Source organism: Phalaenopsis equestris, unplaced genomic scaffold (assembly GCF_001263595.1).
Source record: "Phalaenopsis equestris unplaced genomic scaffold, ASM126359v1 Scaffold000900, whole genome shotgun sequence".
In the NCBI taxonomy this organism is placed as follows: Eukaryota; Viridiplantae; Streptophyta; class Magnoliopsida; order Asparagales; family Orchidaceae; genus Phalaenopsis; species Phalaenopsis equestris.
Window position 1 is genome coordinate 35,581 of NW_018165339.1, and position 19,856 is coordinate 55,436.

At 37.1% G+C, this 19,856-nt stretch overlaps 1 protein-coding gene across 1 annotated transcript in view; it reads left to right on the forward strand.

The window, feature by feature from the left end:
• Positions 1-1,480: 1,480 nt before the first annotated feature.
• LOC110032260 overlaps positions 1,481-19,856 on the forward strand; it is a 19,168-nt gene continuing 792 nt past the window's right edge. The window contains exons 1-4 of the mRNA XM_020735833.1: positions 1,481-1,733; positions 2,102-2,301; positions 14,959-15,422; positions 15,934-16,019. Of these exons, the coding sequence (XP_020591492.1) occupies positions 1,550-1,733; positions 2,102-2,301; positions 14,959-15,422; positions 15,934-15,982 (897 nt within the window). The 5' untranslated portion in view covers positions 1,481-1,549 and the 3' untranslated portion in view covers positions 15,983-16,019. The remainder of the gene's footprint in view (positions 1,734-2,101; positions 2,302-14,958; positions 15,423-15,933; positions 16,020-19,856) is intronic.

The window sequence follows — 19,856 nt, forward strand, 5'->3', positions numbered from 1 at the left end:
TCAAAGACCTCCTCGGGTAGAAAATGAAAGTGTACGTAGTTTTGCATGCTTGTAAAAATATTTGAGGCATCCCAACATGTCTCTCATCTTGAAGAATGTTTTCAACTCCTTCATTGTTACAACATGAGCTTCAACCCAGCTAAATGTATCTTCAGAGTCACATAAAAAAAAATTGTCTTTCCCGAAAATAGAGGGGTAACTCATATGTCATCAACAAATTTGCATCATTCGGCAAAGATCTCAAGGTAATTTTTTATCAAATTTCAATTAATGATTGTCCAAAAGTCTGATTTCAACAAACTTAGAGCCAAATTGAGCGGTTCGACGATATGAACACAATAATACTAAAGTTGGTTCTATACTAGTCAAATCAATCCCCGACCAAGCCGTTAAACCATTTTTGAAAATTTCAATACCCAATAAAAAAATCAAACAAATTCCAAATCTAACAAGCTTATAATTGAATCCAACGTCTCCATGAGATGAATCCAATGAGCCCAACTTTACTTAATATCGACATCATTGAAACATTCAACTGTCAGCCAAACGTTGTCCGATCAATGAAATCTCTCCTGACCGTCTGATAGGAGCCCCACGTCATTCATGAAAGAGGACCTAAACCTTGAGCCAAAAGAAAATTGGAGTTGGGAGAAAAAGGAGTTGAATTCCAACATCTTTTCTGAACTGAAAATTAGATAATCACTTCCCACTCCTGCAGCCGCGGACCACCGTCGATTATCACTCGCTAGCCACCGTCGACCACCATTAGCTGCCCTCTACTCGTTGTAGCGTAGCACATTATCATGTCAAGGCCTATGTTGCGAAGCAATAGTCAGAATCGCATAATTATGAAGCATCTACAGATTAGCGCATCATCCCAAAAGCTACACCACGAAACATTTTAGAGATAGTGTTCTAAACTCCCGACATTCGCTTCAATTACAACCACTCCATACCTCGGGGGCAAAGAGTTTGCACACAAATATTATAATTCGAGAAACCGTGTAAACCTTTCCCGCATGCGGAACAATAGCCTGCACGAGTAAGCACCAACACAATTGATCATTTCAGCTGGATCATATCCTATGATTTTTCCCATATTCAGGATTTTCACCTAAATATTTGTAGCGTCTCCACCAATTATTCCTATTCTATGAGTGTGTGCTGAATTTTCATGCAATGATAAAATCTAAAATGACAACTAATTACTCGGGAATTCGCTACCACAGACACTATCGTGAAGCTTTGCTACTGAACACTCACACATAGATTTGAGATCACTAGAAAGAGGCATGAAAGAATGTTTTAGCTCATTTGTTGGAATGTTTGTGTGATTCATGGGGTAAGTATTTTGACTTTATTTTGAGATAAAAAGTAATTTACTATGAATGGAATTTTATGCATGTTAAATAATGGACAAATTTAATTAATTAAAGCTCTTACCAGACAAAACTTCATTACATTCAGCGAATTACTCGTTGGAAAGGTTGCTGGTATTAAGTGGTCTGTGGAATGAGTTGAAGAGCAGAGGGAGAACTCCATTGCAGAAATGATTTTGGGCTTAGGCACAGCGATGCCCGTGAGGATGCTTGCCCTGAATGCGAGAAGGAGGAGAATTGGAACGCCTGTCACGCTTGCATCTTCCACTGGTGGCGTCGTTCGAGTTGATATCGAGCAACTGAAGCTCCAAATCGATCAACTCCATTCTCAGGCAGAGATCACCAGGTCAAAAGGTCCTCCATTTTCTCTTCCTTACATTCCGGCGGTCTTACATCAAAACTGTTTTATGGTAGCTACTTCATTTGCTTTGCTTTAAATTGAGTTTCTGGACTGATTGATGATATTACTCGGGACAAATTACGGAGAAGCTTGATATTAACGATTAACCATGCCATCGTTGAAACTGTATGGGGCTTTACTCAGAATTGGAATACCTTACGATTTCGAATTTGCTAATTTTGGGTTTGGTTTCTTTGTCGCAGTTCTTTAATCTTGCCATGCTCTCATGAAATTTTCATTTTTGCCCCCCTATGGAAATTTAAGCGGCCCATGAGGGTTCAAATGTGTTCTTAATCTTGAAAATGACTACTTTCTCTCGCAGAAAACAATGCAAGATTGCGACTAATGAGGTTGTCCGAAGCAGCCGAGAATCTCCAACGAAGGGCAGTCATGGAGGTTGCCCGTAGCAGAGAAAATGAAGCCAGGGAGCTTCTTATGCAAAAGAAGAAGCTGTTGCTAGCCTTGCAGAGGACAAAAAAGCGCCTCGAAGTGCTTGATGAACTTTCAGTGAAGCTTAATGAGGTGAAAGTTTCATCCTATTGATATTCAAGAAAACTACCTAACAGTATAAGCAACCTGTGGTGTCATGGTATTCTGTGTCATAACCTTAAATCAGTGAATCGTGCTTAATTCCCAGCCATCACATTATTGCTAGAAAAAGTAGCAAGCAGTGCAATGTGCCTGATTTGATCAATGGCCTTATTGGCATTATCAGCTTAAGAACTTAGTATGAACTTGTTGAACTGTATTTTATAGTGCTTGTTACTCTTTATTTATTTTTATCACTATTGGTTAATGGATCATATGGATAATTTGGATAATAAGTTTTCATACTGCATAAAATTGATCATCAAATAACTTATTTTGAAATTTGATCAAATTAAGTATTTGTTTTAAAATGCTTAAATTTTCTTTGTTGTGTTGTATTCTAGCATTTATTTCATATTGTGTGTTTAAATATTTCTTGTCCCATCTTGATGAAAACTATTTTAAGTGATGCTTTGGAGCTATTTTCTCCTTTTTATATGAGTTTAGGCATGGATGTGTAGGTTATTGAAATACTATTTGACTATATGAAACATGGTCTCGGTTTATGTGCAAGTTAAGTTTAAAATTTCTGGAAGCAATGAGCAATTTACTTTCACTTTCTTTGTTGTTACCATCGATAGTCAGAAGGAGACCTTTTCTGGGGATGAAATGATTTTGTCTAAATCCTCCTGAGTTGAAGCTTATTGGTTGAGCTTGATTCAAGTCTGTGTTTTGAGCTCAAACTTAATTATCAATGAAGGGTTGAGCTTCTCTAGGTTTTCAAAGAAGAAGGAATCGGGTGGAATGGTGTGGGGTTGTTATTGGTTGGAGTTGGATGGAGGAGGTAATTTCTTTAACTGAGGGATTTTGATCAGCAAGAGAGGGGGAGGAATGTAGAAGCAGATGCGACAAAGGTGAAGGTGAATGGAAACCACATGACAAGAGACAAAGGTGATGAAAATTGAAAGTATGTTTGCGTCAAAATCATTGAAAATGTTAATTTATAGATTTTGTAGCGATGTATTTTATTTTCTTTAAGTTTATTATGTGTAAAACATTTCCTTGTTGTTGGCTCTTTTATGATCTAGATGTGTATTTTGAGTACTCTATTCATTTTGGCATGTTCTTAACTCAGTTCATTGGATTCCAATCAACACATATGTAGTTGCTAATTACTAAAATTTATTTTTATTTTCATAGGTATTTTTACAATTTACTATTCATGATGTTGTTAGTTGATGTAATTCTACTGCGACCCTATTATTGTCATTGCCGTCCGCCATTGTTGTCCTCGTCCTGTTGCTGCTTTTGTTGTCCACCACCCTTTTCAGCTGTTGTCTCCTCTAGTCTTTCCCACTACTGCATGTTACTTTCTTGCACTATTTTGTTTTTCATGCTAGGTTACTATTACCATTTTATACTCTTGTGAGCTGTTCACTCCTCTAGCTACAACCATGTGTTTGCTTCTTGCCACCTCTATGTTCGTGGTGACTGCTTTCTTATTTTGCTTGTTTTCTCACGCGGTTTTAGAATTGGACTTTATGAGATGTTTTATATTGCTGAAAATCAAGAGGGATGAATTGAAACTTGTTATCTTTAGTAGAACTTGATAAATTTTGTGCATTTTCTTATTTTTGGTGATTTGGAGACTAGAAATATGACCCTTTCGATATGTAAAAAATCACTGTACATTGAATATTGAAATCTAATATGTATCCTTTGTGTGTGTGTGTACTTGTTGAATGCAAGTTCTTTGTGTGTTTTATATGTGTGGATGATCGATTGGGAAATTCCTTGTATCAATGTGAGGTTTGGTTCTTACATTTTGGGGTGATTTGTATTATTATTACTTTTTTAAATCATTTAGCTGTTTCTTTTGTGTGTATGATTGAAATTTCGTCTAGTGTCATGTATCCTGGATTTTTTTCTGTAGCAAGGACTTAAATTCATTGCTGAAATTTTATATTTGTTGCTTTTTCTTTAGAACGCTTAGATTTGGGGTAACTAACTTAAATTTTAGTGCATATCTATTACATTATAATGACAATCTCTTTCTGTTATTATTTATTATTTGTTCTTATTTCCTCATTATATATTTCCCATTTTGCTTTATTCTGTTTTATTTTATTTCTCTTATTCTGTTTTATTTTATTTCTCTAGTTGTTTTGTTTTGATTTATTCCTTTTCTTCATTGTGTCTATTGTAATTGGGTTTAAATACCCCTCATCTTATCAATAATATTGAGCTGCTCTATTCCAACTATCAACATGGTATCATAGCCAAATCCTAGATCTAGCAGCCACTGGCCTCTGCCCATTCTAGCTGCCACAACCTCCTAGCTGTAAGATTTCTACGCTATTTCAACTTCCTCTACTAGTTCAAGTCGTAGATTTTGTTCCAATAACCACAACTTGTGGAATTTGTTTTCAGTAGCCGCAGGTTTCAACAATCGCCGCCTATGTTCCTACCGCGAGTTCTATTCCAATTGTAGGTTTCAACAACTAGTCTCATGTTGTACAAGCAGCTTCCTGTCTAATTCTAACCACTGGTTTGGAACCTACACCCCTATGTTCCAGCCGCAGGTTCAAAATACATAGCCCGCAGGTTCCAAAATCGCAGCGACTTGTTTCTGCAGCTTGATCCAACCACAAATCCTACAACCTCTTATGTCGTTAACCCTACCAGAATTCTTTGATGGTTCAAAACCTTAACAACATCTCATTTGGCTCAGTCAGAATTATGACAGATTTCTACAACACCGAAGCACTTTCAAAAGATGTTCTTAATTCCACCGAAGGATCGACTCCAATTTCCGCTCACTTGCAAACCGCAGGATTAAAAACCAACATGAATTTCTTAATCACAACACATAAATTGAACGGAAATAACTTTCTCCAATGGTCTCAAGCGGTGTCTTTGTTTATCAAAGGACGTGAGAAGTTTGGTTACCTCACAGTTATGATTACACTGAACCGATCTATGAAGCTTGGGAATCAGAGAACTTAATTGTCATGTCATGGCTGATCAACTCCATGGAGACTTCAATTGGTCAGTCATATATGTTCCTCCCTTCTGTTAGGCCCTCTGGACGGCAGTCCATGATACCTACTCGGATATAGGAAATTCTAGTCAACTTTATGAGGTATATAAGAAAATTCGGGAGGCAAAACAGGGATTCTCCAGCCGATGGATGGAATGCGACTTATACTACGACTATACTTGGGATTCTCCAGCTGATCTATCTCTCTTCCAGAAGATTGTAGAAAAGGATCGCATTTTTCAATTCTTGGCTGGTCTTAACAAAAACCTTAATGAAATCCAAGACCGTATTCTTGGTCGAGATCCTCTTCCTTCTACGTGTGCAATCTTCACCGAGATTCATCGAAAATAAAGCAAGAAATTTGTCATGCTCGACACTTCCACCCCTTCAGCCAAATCATTCACCTTGATCTCAAAAAGTGCTCGGTTCTCGTCCATGCCATCATGGACTGGTCACCCTATTTGTGATTACTGTCACAAGCCCAACCACACTTTGGATAAGTAATGGAAACTTCACATTAAGCCAACATACATACCTTCAACCAAATCCTCTGCTGTCAAGGGACTCACAGCGACGGTTGAACAAGGAACGACTCAACGGACTCCTACCCACAACATCTCAGAGTCCTTTGAATCCCTAAAAAAATCAGATAGAGCAATTGATCCTGCTTCTTAGAGACAATCAAGTCTTTGCGGGTTTGTCAACCTCTCACGTCCTACAAGGTACTCTTTCTTTGACTCTCAGTTTATTCCTTCTTTAGTCAGTGGATTTTTGATTCAGGTGTCATATATCACATGACTGGCTGCTCGCAAGCTTTCTTGACTTAGTGTCCGTGCTTTAGAAAAATATACCGTTAGAATTGTCAATGTGATGGATTCTATAGTCCCATTGTTGGTAAATGGTCGGTTGTACTAACTATTGATCTAACTTTATAGTTTGTTTTATCTGTTCCCCGATTGTAATATAACTTATTATTTGTCAACAAGTCGACATGTGATATCTATTGCATTGCTAATTTCTCTTATAATGATTATGTTTTTCAGGATTGTTGTTTGGGGAGGATGATTGAAACTGCTAAGAGGGTAGCCAGACTCTACTACTTCCAAGAGGAGAATACGAAGAGTGAAAACACGACACTCAAAAGTTGTAGCTTATCTCGAGTCATTGAATATTCTGTCTTGCTGTTACATTGTCATTTAGGACATCCTGGTTTTCAATATTTGAAAATTTTGCATTCTTTGATTTTTTCTAATAAAAATCTCTAACTTGAATTGTGAGACATGTAGTTGGCCAAACATCATTGGTTCCATTACCCACCTTACACTTACACACCTTTCGCTTCTTTCTCCCTCATTTAAATGACATATAGGGTCCTTCTCACACTCCTAACTGCACCAATAAATAGTGATTCTTGACCTTAATTGATGACCACATTCGAATGACATGTGTCTATATTTTAAAAGACGAACCAGAGGCTGTTGTAACCCTCCAAAACCTCTACACTCTTGTGGTACGAGCATAAAATACATTTTTTTACACCCCTCGTTGAATGTGGGCATAGAATACATGTTTGTACACCCCTCTCCCATTCAAAAATCACCCTAACATGTATTCTATACTCCAATATTAACCAAATGACATACATGCATTGTCTGAAATGTTGCTCTATATCTTGTACCAATCTAGACTAATAAAAGTTCTCTTTCACCAAGGAAAGAGACGTCCCTGCCAATGTATCCTGCCATGCCTCCAATATGACACTCCTTAAGATGTCTTATTTAGGAATTTATAACCTTTTTTAGAAGAATAGATAACCATCAGATGTATCATATTAATCATATGGTCTCACAAGTCTAACTCTTCTGAATGTCACTTATAAGTCTCCATAAGTGACATTCAGATCTTTCAATACATCAAAATCACTTGTTGTAGATTACATAGTAGAAATCAACAAATGACAGTGACTCAAGGCATGAAATAAAAATAAAAGAGGAACTCTACACGCGCAAAGTGTCTGCCTTTTAGCTAAGTCTAGCTATTCAAGAATCTCAGCGCTTCGTGATCAATATGAGTGAACTTGTTCGATAACAAATAATGACTAAGGGCTAAGGGCTTTCACTATCACACATATAATTCATTATCTTAGATTGAGTACTTTTGCCTAGAATCATTTTGCTTTTTACTAAAAAAAGGCTAAAGGATGTCCTCCTTAACTCAATATAGCTCCAATCCTCACATTGAAGGCATCATTCTCCACCTTGAATACTAGATTGAAATAAGAAAGAGCTAGAAAAGGGGCCCGACTAACATGAACCTTCAAGTTAGCCTACACTTCATCTGATCAAGTGAATCAATCAGACTTGAGCTATGTCAAGGGCACTGCGATCGAGCTAAAATTTATGATATATCTCCAACAAATAGAAAAAAGAAGCCAACTAGTGAAATTTACATATATGAGTGAATGGCTATGAACTAAGCTGGTTAATGATAACCTTAATCTAAGTTGGATCCTTCTCAATGCCAGTTGATGGTAGAACATATCCTAGGAAACAATTCTTTTTAGTTAGGAAATGACATTTCTTGGGGTAATCGCTTAATTGAGTTGTTTGAAGATCCTCAAAAATAATTTGTAAGTCTTGTAAGTGATCCTCCATCATACCACTATACACTAAGATATCATCAAAATACACAACCATAAATTTTGTAATCATGTTAGAAAAACTTGGTTCATCAGCTGCATGAAATTGCTTTGAGTTTTAGACAAGCCAAAAAGCATAAATGTTGATTCGTATAATCCATGACATCTTAAAAGTTATCTTTCAATCATCTCTTGGTCTTAACTGATTTGGTGGCAACTAATACGTAAATCAATCTTGGAGAAGATGATGGCTCCATGCAACTATCAAGCAAATCATCTATCCATGGAATGAGAAATCAGTATTTGATAGTGATATTGTTCACAACCCTTCTATCAATACATATACACCAAAAAATCATCTTTTTTTAACACAATTAGAGTTGGAATTGCACATAAATTAATAATCTCATGAATCAAGCCCCTAGTCATCAAGTTTGTAACCTAATTTCGTAACTCATCGTACTTGGTTGGGCACATTTGGTAGGCATGCCTGTTTGAGAGAATATACTTCCGAAATGAAATCTATGGTATATTGAATCTCTCTCAATGGTGACATCCCAAGAGGTAGCTATCGCTTAGGATATCTTGAAACTCTTTCAACATGGGCTGCATTATGTCTAACATCGATTCCCTACTCTTACTGTCTTCTAGTACCACCACTAGTCTTAATGGTGCTTCTCTAAAGACTTTTAGATTTCCAATGACACTATAGTCCTAGATTTTATATTCGATTACGTCAGACTCCTTCCAAGATAAGAGTGCAATGTATTTCCCATCCTAGTGGAGCACCCAAGCCGACCCCGCCCAAGGAGAAACTCATACAGAGTAGAGAAAATTTGGAGATCACCGGTACTCTTAAATCCACTCAGCCAAGAAGTACTTTAAGTGTCGTGATTTTGGGCACAATGCATCTGATTGCCTGAACAGGAGGGTGATATTTTTTATTGAGCAAGGAGCAGTGGAAATCATAGACAGTGACACAGGAGATACTAGAGAAGGTTAGGACATAAAGGACGAGTACTAATTTCTAGTTGATGACGGAAAGATGGTAGTAATCAGATGAATCTTTCAGATTAAGCCCATGGGAGAGAAAGAGCGGCTCCACCATAATAATTTTTATACCAAGGTATGCAACCCATTGTAGATGGAGGCAATTATGAAAATGAAATATCTACCCAAATGATCAATAAATTAAACCCAACTACATAGAAGCTCTCACAATATTATTTTGTCTTTGATGAGGAGTGCCCAAACTGAGACAATGAAATCCCGATCGGGTGTGACGTGAAGTTCCCAAGTTGTAGCAACACCATCCTGATCGTGTGATTACTACTAACTACGAAATCCACAATTTTGTAAGACGACAAACACTTCTACAATTGTTGAACCGACATCCCTCCCGCTCGATTACCGATTCTAACTGAGTTCCTCCTTTTCTAAATATTTACTATGCTTGTCTTTCTAATTAGGTTTATTTTTCTAGGGAGACTATTTGTGTCGGTTTTTGTTATTTTTAGGACTTTTGATTATTGTTGTTATTTGGAGATATTTTCTATGATTTTGCCTACCAAAGTTCTATATCTTTGGATCTCTTTTAGTTGGTGTGTCTGTGGCCTAATAAAATCAAATTGGTGATCTCTCCCAGAAGTTTAGATGCTTGCTTTATTGTCCAATTTGCTGCATACTGTTGATAGTAGAAAACACCCATTCTGCGCTTTCAACTCGCTGTCATCTAGTCCATCAAGCCAGATTTCAACTAACATCCATACTCCAACTTTCCTTACTTATCCAACAACTTACCAATTGCTTTTATCCTTTCACACCTTTTAGGAACCCTAAAAAGATATCATCTAGTATTAAAGCCCAACAAACCCTAAATTATTAAGATTTAATAATTTTTATCTGAAATCAAAATTCACAATACACACACACATATTCGTTCCATATCCTATCCAATCCTACAACAATAAAATCAAAATTCACAATACACACACACACATATATTCGTTCCATATCCTATCCAATCCTACAACAATTACTAACCCCAAACCAAAATTTTCATAATTCAACCTTTCCATCTCCATCAAAAATCTACCCCTACACCTACTATCAAAACTCGAAACTTCGACCAATATTTTATCTACAACCCTATTCCCTTAGAGATTTTGATTGAGAGAAAACGACACAATGCCACTTAAGAGAACTCTACAAAAAAGGCGTCCCTGAGCTTATTATGGCGAATATGCAATGAGAAAATTTTCCGCTGTGACAAAGGCTTGCCACCTTTGAGATGAGACAGCCTAGGTGACTCATTTATAGTCAAATTGGTGACTCGCCATATTGCGAGGATGAAGTGAATCCATTCCACTAGGATATTTCTAGTGACGACAAACCAATATCCCGACGATTCGGCATGAAATTTTAGAGAAGAAGCCAAGATTTTGGAGTCAATATTTACTTGCCAAATTTCGACGGTCATATGTATCCAGATGAATTCATCAAGTGACTCCAATCAGTAGAATGATTCTTTGAGTATACGGACATTCCACAAAATAGTAGGGCAAAGCTAGTCACTATTAAGTTAAAGAAGAGTACATCTTTGTAGTGGAAGAACCTGAAGTATATTTGATAGCGACTAGGAAAAAATATGATCATCACTTGGTCTTAAGATGAAAAGAAAGATGTTGCGTAATTATCTTCCCTTGCATTACTGGCCGGATATTTTTAGTAGATTCCACCACGTGCGACAGAAAAATTCTTCTGTGGGGGAAAGTACAGTTGAATTTGATTAACTCATGCTAAAATGTAAGTTAAGAGAATTAGAGGAGCACAACGTAGCTCAATATCTTGGAGGATTGAGGTTATGTATTATGAATGTGGTGCAGCTATAGTCATACTGGTCCCTACTCGATTTACAAACCTTAGCTTTGAAGGTGGAGAAACAACATCATTAGGCGACTGTCGCACCTTACAAGGTTTAAACAAAAAAAAAAGCAATAAGAGTACACCTAGTAGAGTATCTCAACCGACTCTGCCCAAGAAGAAATCGTTTCATAGTGGAGAAAAGTTGGAGCCAACCAGCACTCCCAAATTCATTTTAGCCAGGAAGTGATTCAAGTGCCATATTTTTAGGCAAATTATATTAGATTTTCCAATCATGAGGATGATCTCATTCACTAAGCAGGGAGCAGTTGAAGAAATTGACAATGACATATGAGAGCATGAAGACGTCTAAGAGGAGTATTAACTTCTAGCTGATGGGTGAGAGATGCTAACAAGTCAAGTTTATCCCTTGAGAGAGACTCCAACTGAACTATCATTAGTTGTCTTAGAAGAATTTGAGTTTGAGGAGCCAATATTAGAAAAGGAGCTGCCCTTGTTCCAGGAGTTGTCAGAAATCTTGATTGATAGTTTACTACATTGATGGCTACCACTGTGAGAGATCCAACATGCTATAGAGCTCATTCCAATATTTTTTTTTTGTCAAACCAACTTGCCTATTGGATGCAACCAACCAAGTATGAGTCAAACCCTTACCCACTTGAGGGTTAGAGGCTTGATTCGTGAGAGTACTAGCCGAGATGCCACTTCAGTTTTGATTGTGCTGAAGAAGGATTGATATTTATTATACCAAGATATACTTTGGAAAGATGTACGTGTTTTTTGAGTGGCACGAGTATAGACTTTGTAGTGGAACTCTCCCAACCATAATAGTACAATGACTTTGTTATGGTAGATCGATTTTAGAAGCTTTATGGGAAGAATATGAAGCTCCTCGTACCCCAAGAGAATGACGTAGAGCTCATGAATCATGGCAGCGCGATCCCAATCACGTGTGACGCAAACATCCGAATCGCGACAATGTGATCTCGTTCTTTTCACTAATGCGATATTGCAAAATCTGTGATTGCATAAGATCACAAACCCTCTCGTGATTGTAGGACTGACATCCTGCTCGCTCGATTATCGATTTCAATTGATTTCCTTCTTTTTCTAAGTATTTTCTATTCCTTTTTTTCTAAATAGGTTTATTTCTATAGAGGAGACTATTTATGTGTGGGGGTTTTTTGTTGTTTTGAGGAATTTTGGCTTTTGTTATGTGTGGGGTTTTTTGTTGTTTTGAGGAATTTTGGCTTTTGATATGCTATTTGGAGATATGTTCTCATAGTTTTTTTTTATTGAAGTATTGTATCTTTGAATCTCTTCTAAGTTGTGTCTGTAGCCTGATAGGATCAAAGTGATGATCTCTTCTGGACGTTAGGAGTCCTTTATCGTCGAATTTGCTGCCTACTATTGTTTGAAAGCAGAAAATAGCCGTTCTTCGCTTTCGACTTACTGTCATCTTCATGTTCACATTAGATTTTAAATTACATTCATCCTCCAGCTTTTCTTGCATATCCAACAACTTACCTATCCCTTTCTTTTATCCTTTCACACCTTCTAGGAACCCTTGAATGGTATCCATCTTGTTTGAAGAAAGGTAATAAAATCACTGTTGATAGAAGTCTCGTGGAGTTTTTTTTATGGGAGATAAGTTGCAGGATTAGGTTTGGTGTGATCTCGTGTCTATGGATGCGTCTCACATTCTTTTGGGCTGATTTTTATAATACGACTTGGATTCACTTCATGGTGGTTGCAAAAACACATACTCATTTATCAAGGATGGGACGTGTATTATGTTTTTGCCTTTGAAGGAGTCAGTAGTAACGAGTGTTCAGACATAAAAAAGGAACTTTAGTGGCTCGTGTCACATTTCTACAAGTTGCGAGAGTGGGGTCAGTTAAATTGGTCTTGGCATTGCTTGAAGACAATTCCATGAAAAAGCCAATATTTGAGGCGGTGCAACTTTCACTGGAGTTTTAGGATTCTTATACTTTGAGTTTACTCCCTAGGGTGCCACTATTTAGAGTGTTCCAATATGTCAACACTTCAAAACGAGATAAGAAGTTTTTCGGCTATTCTGGAAGACCCTATGGAGTAAGTTAAGTACTGTGTTCGACAAATAAGCTAGATATGACAAACACTTATTTTGGAAATCACCTTAAGTGTTTTGTATGAAATAAAATCCATTAGTGGGATCAAACCACTCTTCCAAAGAAAAAGAATAAGCCTCTCCTACCACGGTAAATGATGCAGGATCTTTGCCGGCGGAATTTTGCTCGTCACAGAATTAATCTCGAGATGCGGGATTCCGCAGGATTGTGGGATATGCCGTGATCGCAGGTACCGAACGACGGGGCATTCCAAAATAATAATTTCAGCCCAATTTCCCTTTTGATATCTTTTCTTTTTTCATCCATAATTAGGGTAATTTCTATTTGGGGGCTATTTATATATTTTGTTTTCTGTTTTGGATTAACGTTTGGCTTTGTTTATGTTATTTTGAGATGTTTTCTCTTAGTTTTCTCTATTGGAGTGTTGTATCCTTGGATTTCTTTCAGGTGGTGTGCATGTAACTTGATAGAATTGAGGTAGCGATCACTCTTGGACATATGAAGGCCCCTTGGTTGTCAAACTTGCTTTCTACTGCTGTTTGATAGCAAAAAGCTGCTGTTGAGCAGCAAAAAAGAGCGGTGCTGTAATCCCAACGCCCACGCTAGAATTCAAGCGCCATCCATCCTTTCACTCATGTTATTCATCCTTTAACTTCCCTAATGCCTCTTTGCGTTCTCTTGCACCTTCTAAGAACCCAAGGATGGTATCAGGGCCTAGTCCAATTTGTGCTAGAGCTTGAGTGCTCTATCTAGTGCTTCAGTAGGGTCTACCAGATTAAGTCAAGTTTATAGGCAAGCCAGACTAGAGTTGACTAGGCTATGTTTGGGTTAGTTTAAGCATACACAATCACTTTGTTCAGAAAGCAAGTGCCTAATTGGGCTTAGCAAAAGCCAATGGAGGGACCAAATAAAGAAATACTCAACTATTCTTAGTTGACCTACATTGGGTCACTTGGGTATGGTTAGAAGTAGAATGGAAGGGTAAGGGAGCGCGCATTCATTTAGTGCTTTGGTCAAAGTTTTCTATGTTAGCCCAACTCTGCCTCAAGTTGGGGTTAAGCTGGGTTAAGAAGTAAGGTTATCCAGTATCTCTGATTCAAGGCTAGGGGGCCTAAAAGAGATGAGAATCGTAGATGTTTAACTTATATAATGAAATTGAGGGCATTTATAGGAGCATATCTAAGGGTCTATACTTACAATGGTGCCAATGATTTTAGATTGAGTCTAAACCTAAGCTAAAGTTAAGCTAGCCTAAGGGTCTACTAGGTCCTATTGGATCAATAGGGTCTATTGAAAAATGCTTGGTTTGACTATCTCAAGGAAATCATATGTCTAAATATGGCTAAGTCACTAGGGTCCCTAGCCACTCTAAGCGTCAATTGAGACTTAAAAGCAGAAGATACTGGTGCCTCTGAGGGTCACCAAGGGAGTTCTGACCTAGAGTTTTAATGATATGTCTGAAGCTGATCTGATCCAGAGAAGATGCTCAGCTGGAACAGACTATTTATTATATTGCACTGCAACATTATTTATCTTCAGAATCAATTACTTTGGATTTCTGTTTCATGCATTAAGGCTTCGAGACTTCTCCATTTATGCAATCTACTTGCTCTTCTAAATTCTTTCCACAGAGTGCAATGTTAAATAAGGTTTCTAATGTTATGCTTTCATATTAATAAAACTTATCTTTATTCTGTTAAGATGTTTCTTTGATTAAATCACTCATTATCACAACAATGTAGATTTTTGGGACATTTGCTTAAATGAATCTCTCTTAATTTTTCGTTGAAATTAATGATTAATTATCTTGGTTTTTTTTCTTGCTTTTGAGTACATTTGTGCATTGTCATCTTATTGAATATTAAACCTGGTGAAACTTTGACAAAAGGGATTGCATATTTCTTGTTTAATTTGTTTTAGCCTCTGGTAGAAGATACTTTGGCTTATCATATTATTACTGTAAAATTATCTGATTTCAGGCAATTTCTCTGAAAGAGACTGAGTTGATAGGAAATGTCACCTTATTTCCTGTGATTAACAATGAAGATTCTGCCCAAGAAACGCGCATTATATTTCCAAAAAATATTATTGAAAATGATGCAATGACTGGTAATCATGATTTTAAGTACACTAAAACATGTGAAGAAGAAGATATAAAGAATATGAAGCATGAAAAAAGCTTACCGCTTTACCACGAACAGCTAAATTATGAAGAGGTTGCAATTGATACTCAAGTTAGTGACAACATGAGTGATTTTAGAACGATATCATCTTACGAAGACTTTCTGGAGCATGTTGATGGGCTACTTAAGCAAGCAGAATTAGCTACTTGTGATTTTATAAGACTCTCAACAATATTTTTGGAAAGTAAGCAAAGGCAGATGAACCCAAATTTGCAGCAAATTTCAGACATTTTAGATCTTGTGCGCCGCACGAGAGGGAGGTAAATCAGCTTTATTTAATATTTCTGATAGAGTTCTTAGAGGACACTAAATTTAGCCGTTAATATTGTAGTGAAATAAGGAAGTTGGACTTTTCCATCTTTGTAATAACTTAAATTGTTTAAACATCTATGCTGGTGCAAATTGTCAAAATGATCATGTAACTCTTTGTAGGGGATTATTTTAGCCTCAATCTATTAAAGTGCCAGTTAGTTTCTAATTTTCTTAAATGTAGGCTGAAGTAGTCCCCAGATCTTTAGAGGGAGGACTATTTTAGCCCCCATTAAAAATTCTAAAGACTAATTTAACAGCTTTATATTATGAGAGACTAAAATGAATTCATATAAACAGTCAAGAAACCATTTTGACATTTTACTTGTTTACGATGCATTTAGTGCAAATGATTGAAGGACAGATGTACAAGATTTGCCTTTCTATGTTCCGTTATATCAACTAAGCTATTGTATATAAATAGAATTAATCTATTGAGGAGCTCTGTCAATTTTATCTCAGGATTGCAAGTATCATGAAGAAAAGTGAGAATGGTGACCAAGTTTTCTAAAGGGGAGCAGGCGTCCAATATATGGGAGTGAGCACTTGTAAGTTAAAAGTTCTTCGTTTTTATCCCTCTTTAATATGTTTCTCTCTTAACGTTTTGCATCAAATGTTGCTAGAAACATTTGTGTATAAGTTTTTTTATCTAAATTTTGATTTTGTTTGTATGAATGAACACTCAAGTTCTTGAATACTTGGTATTTTTCCATTGCTTACTGAACAAAAAATAATGCGTCTCTCAGTGGACATGCTAGAAGGGAGCCCACTGAAGCTTTACATTGTCAGATGCCAAAATCATTTGTATTTCTGTGAACTTTAAATCTAGGAGCCTTGGAAGCATATTTTACGGGGAGGTGGGGGAGGAATAGTGAAGGAATGAAAATATGTGAGGTCTACGTCATTTGGATGGGGATAGGAGTCATTTGGCAGATGTCCCTGCTGAAAGCAACGAGAAGAAACATAGCATGGAGGTTTACTATCTGTTCCTGAGCAAGAAACAAACACACCACTTACCAAAAGAAAAAGAATTAAATACACCACTTGCAAAAAAAAAGATGATGCAACGCTCCGAATAGTATAAAACAGAACAAAGTCTCCCAAATTAATAACAATAACTAAAAGTTCCCCCTAAACAGAATAGTCTTTTGCTAGAATGAAGCCCAATTAGAAGAAAGAAAATAGGAAATATACTAGAAAAAAAATCGTGTGAAATTTTGCAATGGGATGATAATTGCTCAGTTCGCTTATACCACATTCGAGGTACTGATGTTTTCGTGACTTTTGCTTGCAAAATACCATGATCGTGGAAATCCTGCGATTGGCATTGCGAAATTAGCAGGAGCCATAGGAACGCGGAGTTTTGGAAACGGGATTGTGGAGCGTGTGCTCCCACATTTTTGCAAGCTCCCACATCAACAATAGGGAAGATGCATCAAGTAACTAGTGACAAACACAACTATTCTAGAGGATAAGTGTCCCCTCAGTTGACATATAATAGATGATTAGTTTAATGTTCTCATGTGTATTATAAGATTATTGTAAGAAAAGTTGCAATATTCCATAGTATTTTTCCATCACCTTTGCAAGGATTTATGCATTAGTTTTATTTTTATTCATACTTAATGATGATAGCTGACCTTGCAATGATCAATTAAAATTAAATACTAGGGAGTTATAGAAGAGTTTGAGAGCTGCACAATTTGAAAAATGAGATTTGATAATCAAGAGCTAGGGTGAGGTATGGTGACACGGGCTAGGTCCTTGCTTAGATGGATGGATGGATGGATTTCCACCGTCAGTTGGCACCTTTTTCCATAGGGGATCCAATCCTAGTTATCTAGAGCTTATATACGTGTTTCTTTTGTCTTAGGTTATCAGTTTTTAATCTATTTTTTGTCGAGACAGCTGTCGGCATCTCCAATTCTCCCTCATTGGGTTGTATCCAATGGCGAGAGAGTGCTCTGCTTGCAACTTGTCTCGAGTTGGTGTTTATCTACTGTTTCCTGCTTCCCACAAGCTTCCTACTGCCGCTACCGTCACCATGTTTGCTGCTCGAGTTGGTGTTTATCTACTGTTTCCTGCTTCCTACTGCCGCTACCGTCACCATGTTTGCTGCAGCCACCCGGAAAACAACCCCTGTTTTCCGGCTGCCACCTACCGCCCAACCACCTCTCATCTTGCTGCCATCCCTTTCAGCCACCTCCCATCTTGCTGTCACTCTTTTTCAACAGCCTTTCTTGCTGTCGTCAGTCTTCTCAACCCTTCCAACGCCCTTCCACCACCTCCCTGCTGCAACCACCTCACCATACCTCACTGCCGCCCACCATACAACCATTCAACAGCCAACCACTGCTTTTCATTGTTTCCTTCTGATCCTGCAACCCTCCATACTTACTATTTTTCTGAAAACCCCAACATCACCACCCTCGACCTAATCCCTAGTTAAGTTTGTGTTGTGTTTTTTGCTATTCCAAGTTTCGAGTGCCGTTGGTTGTAATCTCTATTTTATTTCAATAGTAAAAAGTTGGATTTCCATTGTGATTTGGGTTAAATCCGACGTCATAAGGAGTTACAAAAAATTTTGGGAGTTACACGTACTTGGAGGAAGTTGTGAATGAAAAGCTAAAAAATTACGAAAGAATATGATAGTTGCACTCGATCTCTATTATAAATTGCAATCATGGTGTGGCTAGCCCTCTTTTATTTTTTATATTGATGTTGCAAGTTTTGTAATAATTATTTATGCTTATGCAATATTTGTAAATGATATAATGATATGAAATTGGAGACTTTTCGTAAGATACTAGGTGTAATTTGGTGGATTTGTCTTTTGGTAGGCTAGGTGGCTTCAATTAGTACCTTTGGTTGGGATCACTTACATTTTATTTGCATCCTTTCTATTTTATTCTTATCTATATATATATCTATATATATTCAGTTTTCTTCTTGAATATTATAACTCTCTTTTCCATGAGTTTGGCCTTCCATTCCTCTATATTTTTGTAAACATCACATTCATAAACATCAAAATGCATTATTATTTGGTATCACAATTGAAGCTGATTTATTTTTATATACGAGAAAGGTTTGACTGATTTATTACATTTTTTTTTTTGGAAAAAATTGGTGAGTTTACAAAACTGTTAAATTTTTTGTTTTAATTATTTCTTTTCCTAAATTTTCATCCTTTTCAAAATGTTTAAATTTGATTTTCTAATCACCTGTTTAAGAAGTTAAAGACGGCCACTTCAGTTATTTAGTTTTATGACATAGATTACTCTTTTTTAGAAGGAATATTATCTTAGATGTCTTTAAAAAAAAAAATGATAAAAGGAAATTATTATCATTCTTTTTTTTTCATTTACTTTGGGTTGCATATTAGTTGTTATTAGGTTCCATTTTTGCTTCATGTCATCTCTCTGTTACATTTTAGTTTCAATAACAACTTAGATTTTATTAAGGCACTTTTCTACCATCCATAATCAATTCTCCAGTAATAGAATTATTTGAAGAGGAGAGTTGATGTAATATAATGATTATTGAACGGTTTTGAGTTACAACACTTGGAGGAAAGGGGTTAATAATCAAGAGCTAGGGAGTTACAGAAGAGTTTGGAATTGCAAATATTTGGAGAAAGAGTTACAATTCAAGTGGCAAACAGGAACACAATTAAGAGAGTTATACCCAATCAAGATCTATAATGATGTGATTGGCCCTATTTTATTTTTCTTATTAGTATTGCAAGACTTATAAAGCTTATTGAAACTAATATAATATTTATAAATGATATGATATGTGTATGGCCAGAAAATACCACCTTACCGAGCTAGGACAAGCCGTCGCCGGAGTTGTACAAGCAGGGATTTCCCCCTTTCTGGTCAACCACCCAATCCCTGGTACGGCCTCCCTGGGTCGCCCCCTCCTGGTTTGACCTCCCTAGGTCGGCCTCCCTAATTCGGTACTTCTAGTTCGGCCTCCTTGGGTCAGCCACCCAGCTCCAGCCGGTCACCCAATGCCGACATGTTCCAATGCTTCAGAATGACAAAAAGACCAAAATATCATATACGCCCTCCTTAAAGCAGAGGTATTATTGTAATATTATTTTTCCTATTATACTCATAAATATAGGACCCTTGACATACACGGGAGGGGAGGGGGACCTCACATTGTAATCTCATCTGTGTTGAAGAAAATGGGTCAAAGAGCCCGAGAACACCCATGCATACACGGGGGTGGGGTGGGGTGGGGGGTTTTCTCTACCTTAACCTCACATTGTAATCTCATATGTGTGGAAGAAAATGGGTCAAAGAGCCCGAGAACACCTCTCTTTTCCCCCCTTCCTGTGAAACAACTCTCCGTCTCTTTCTCTCATTCTCATTCTC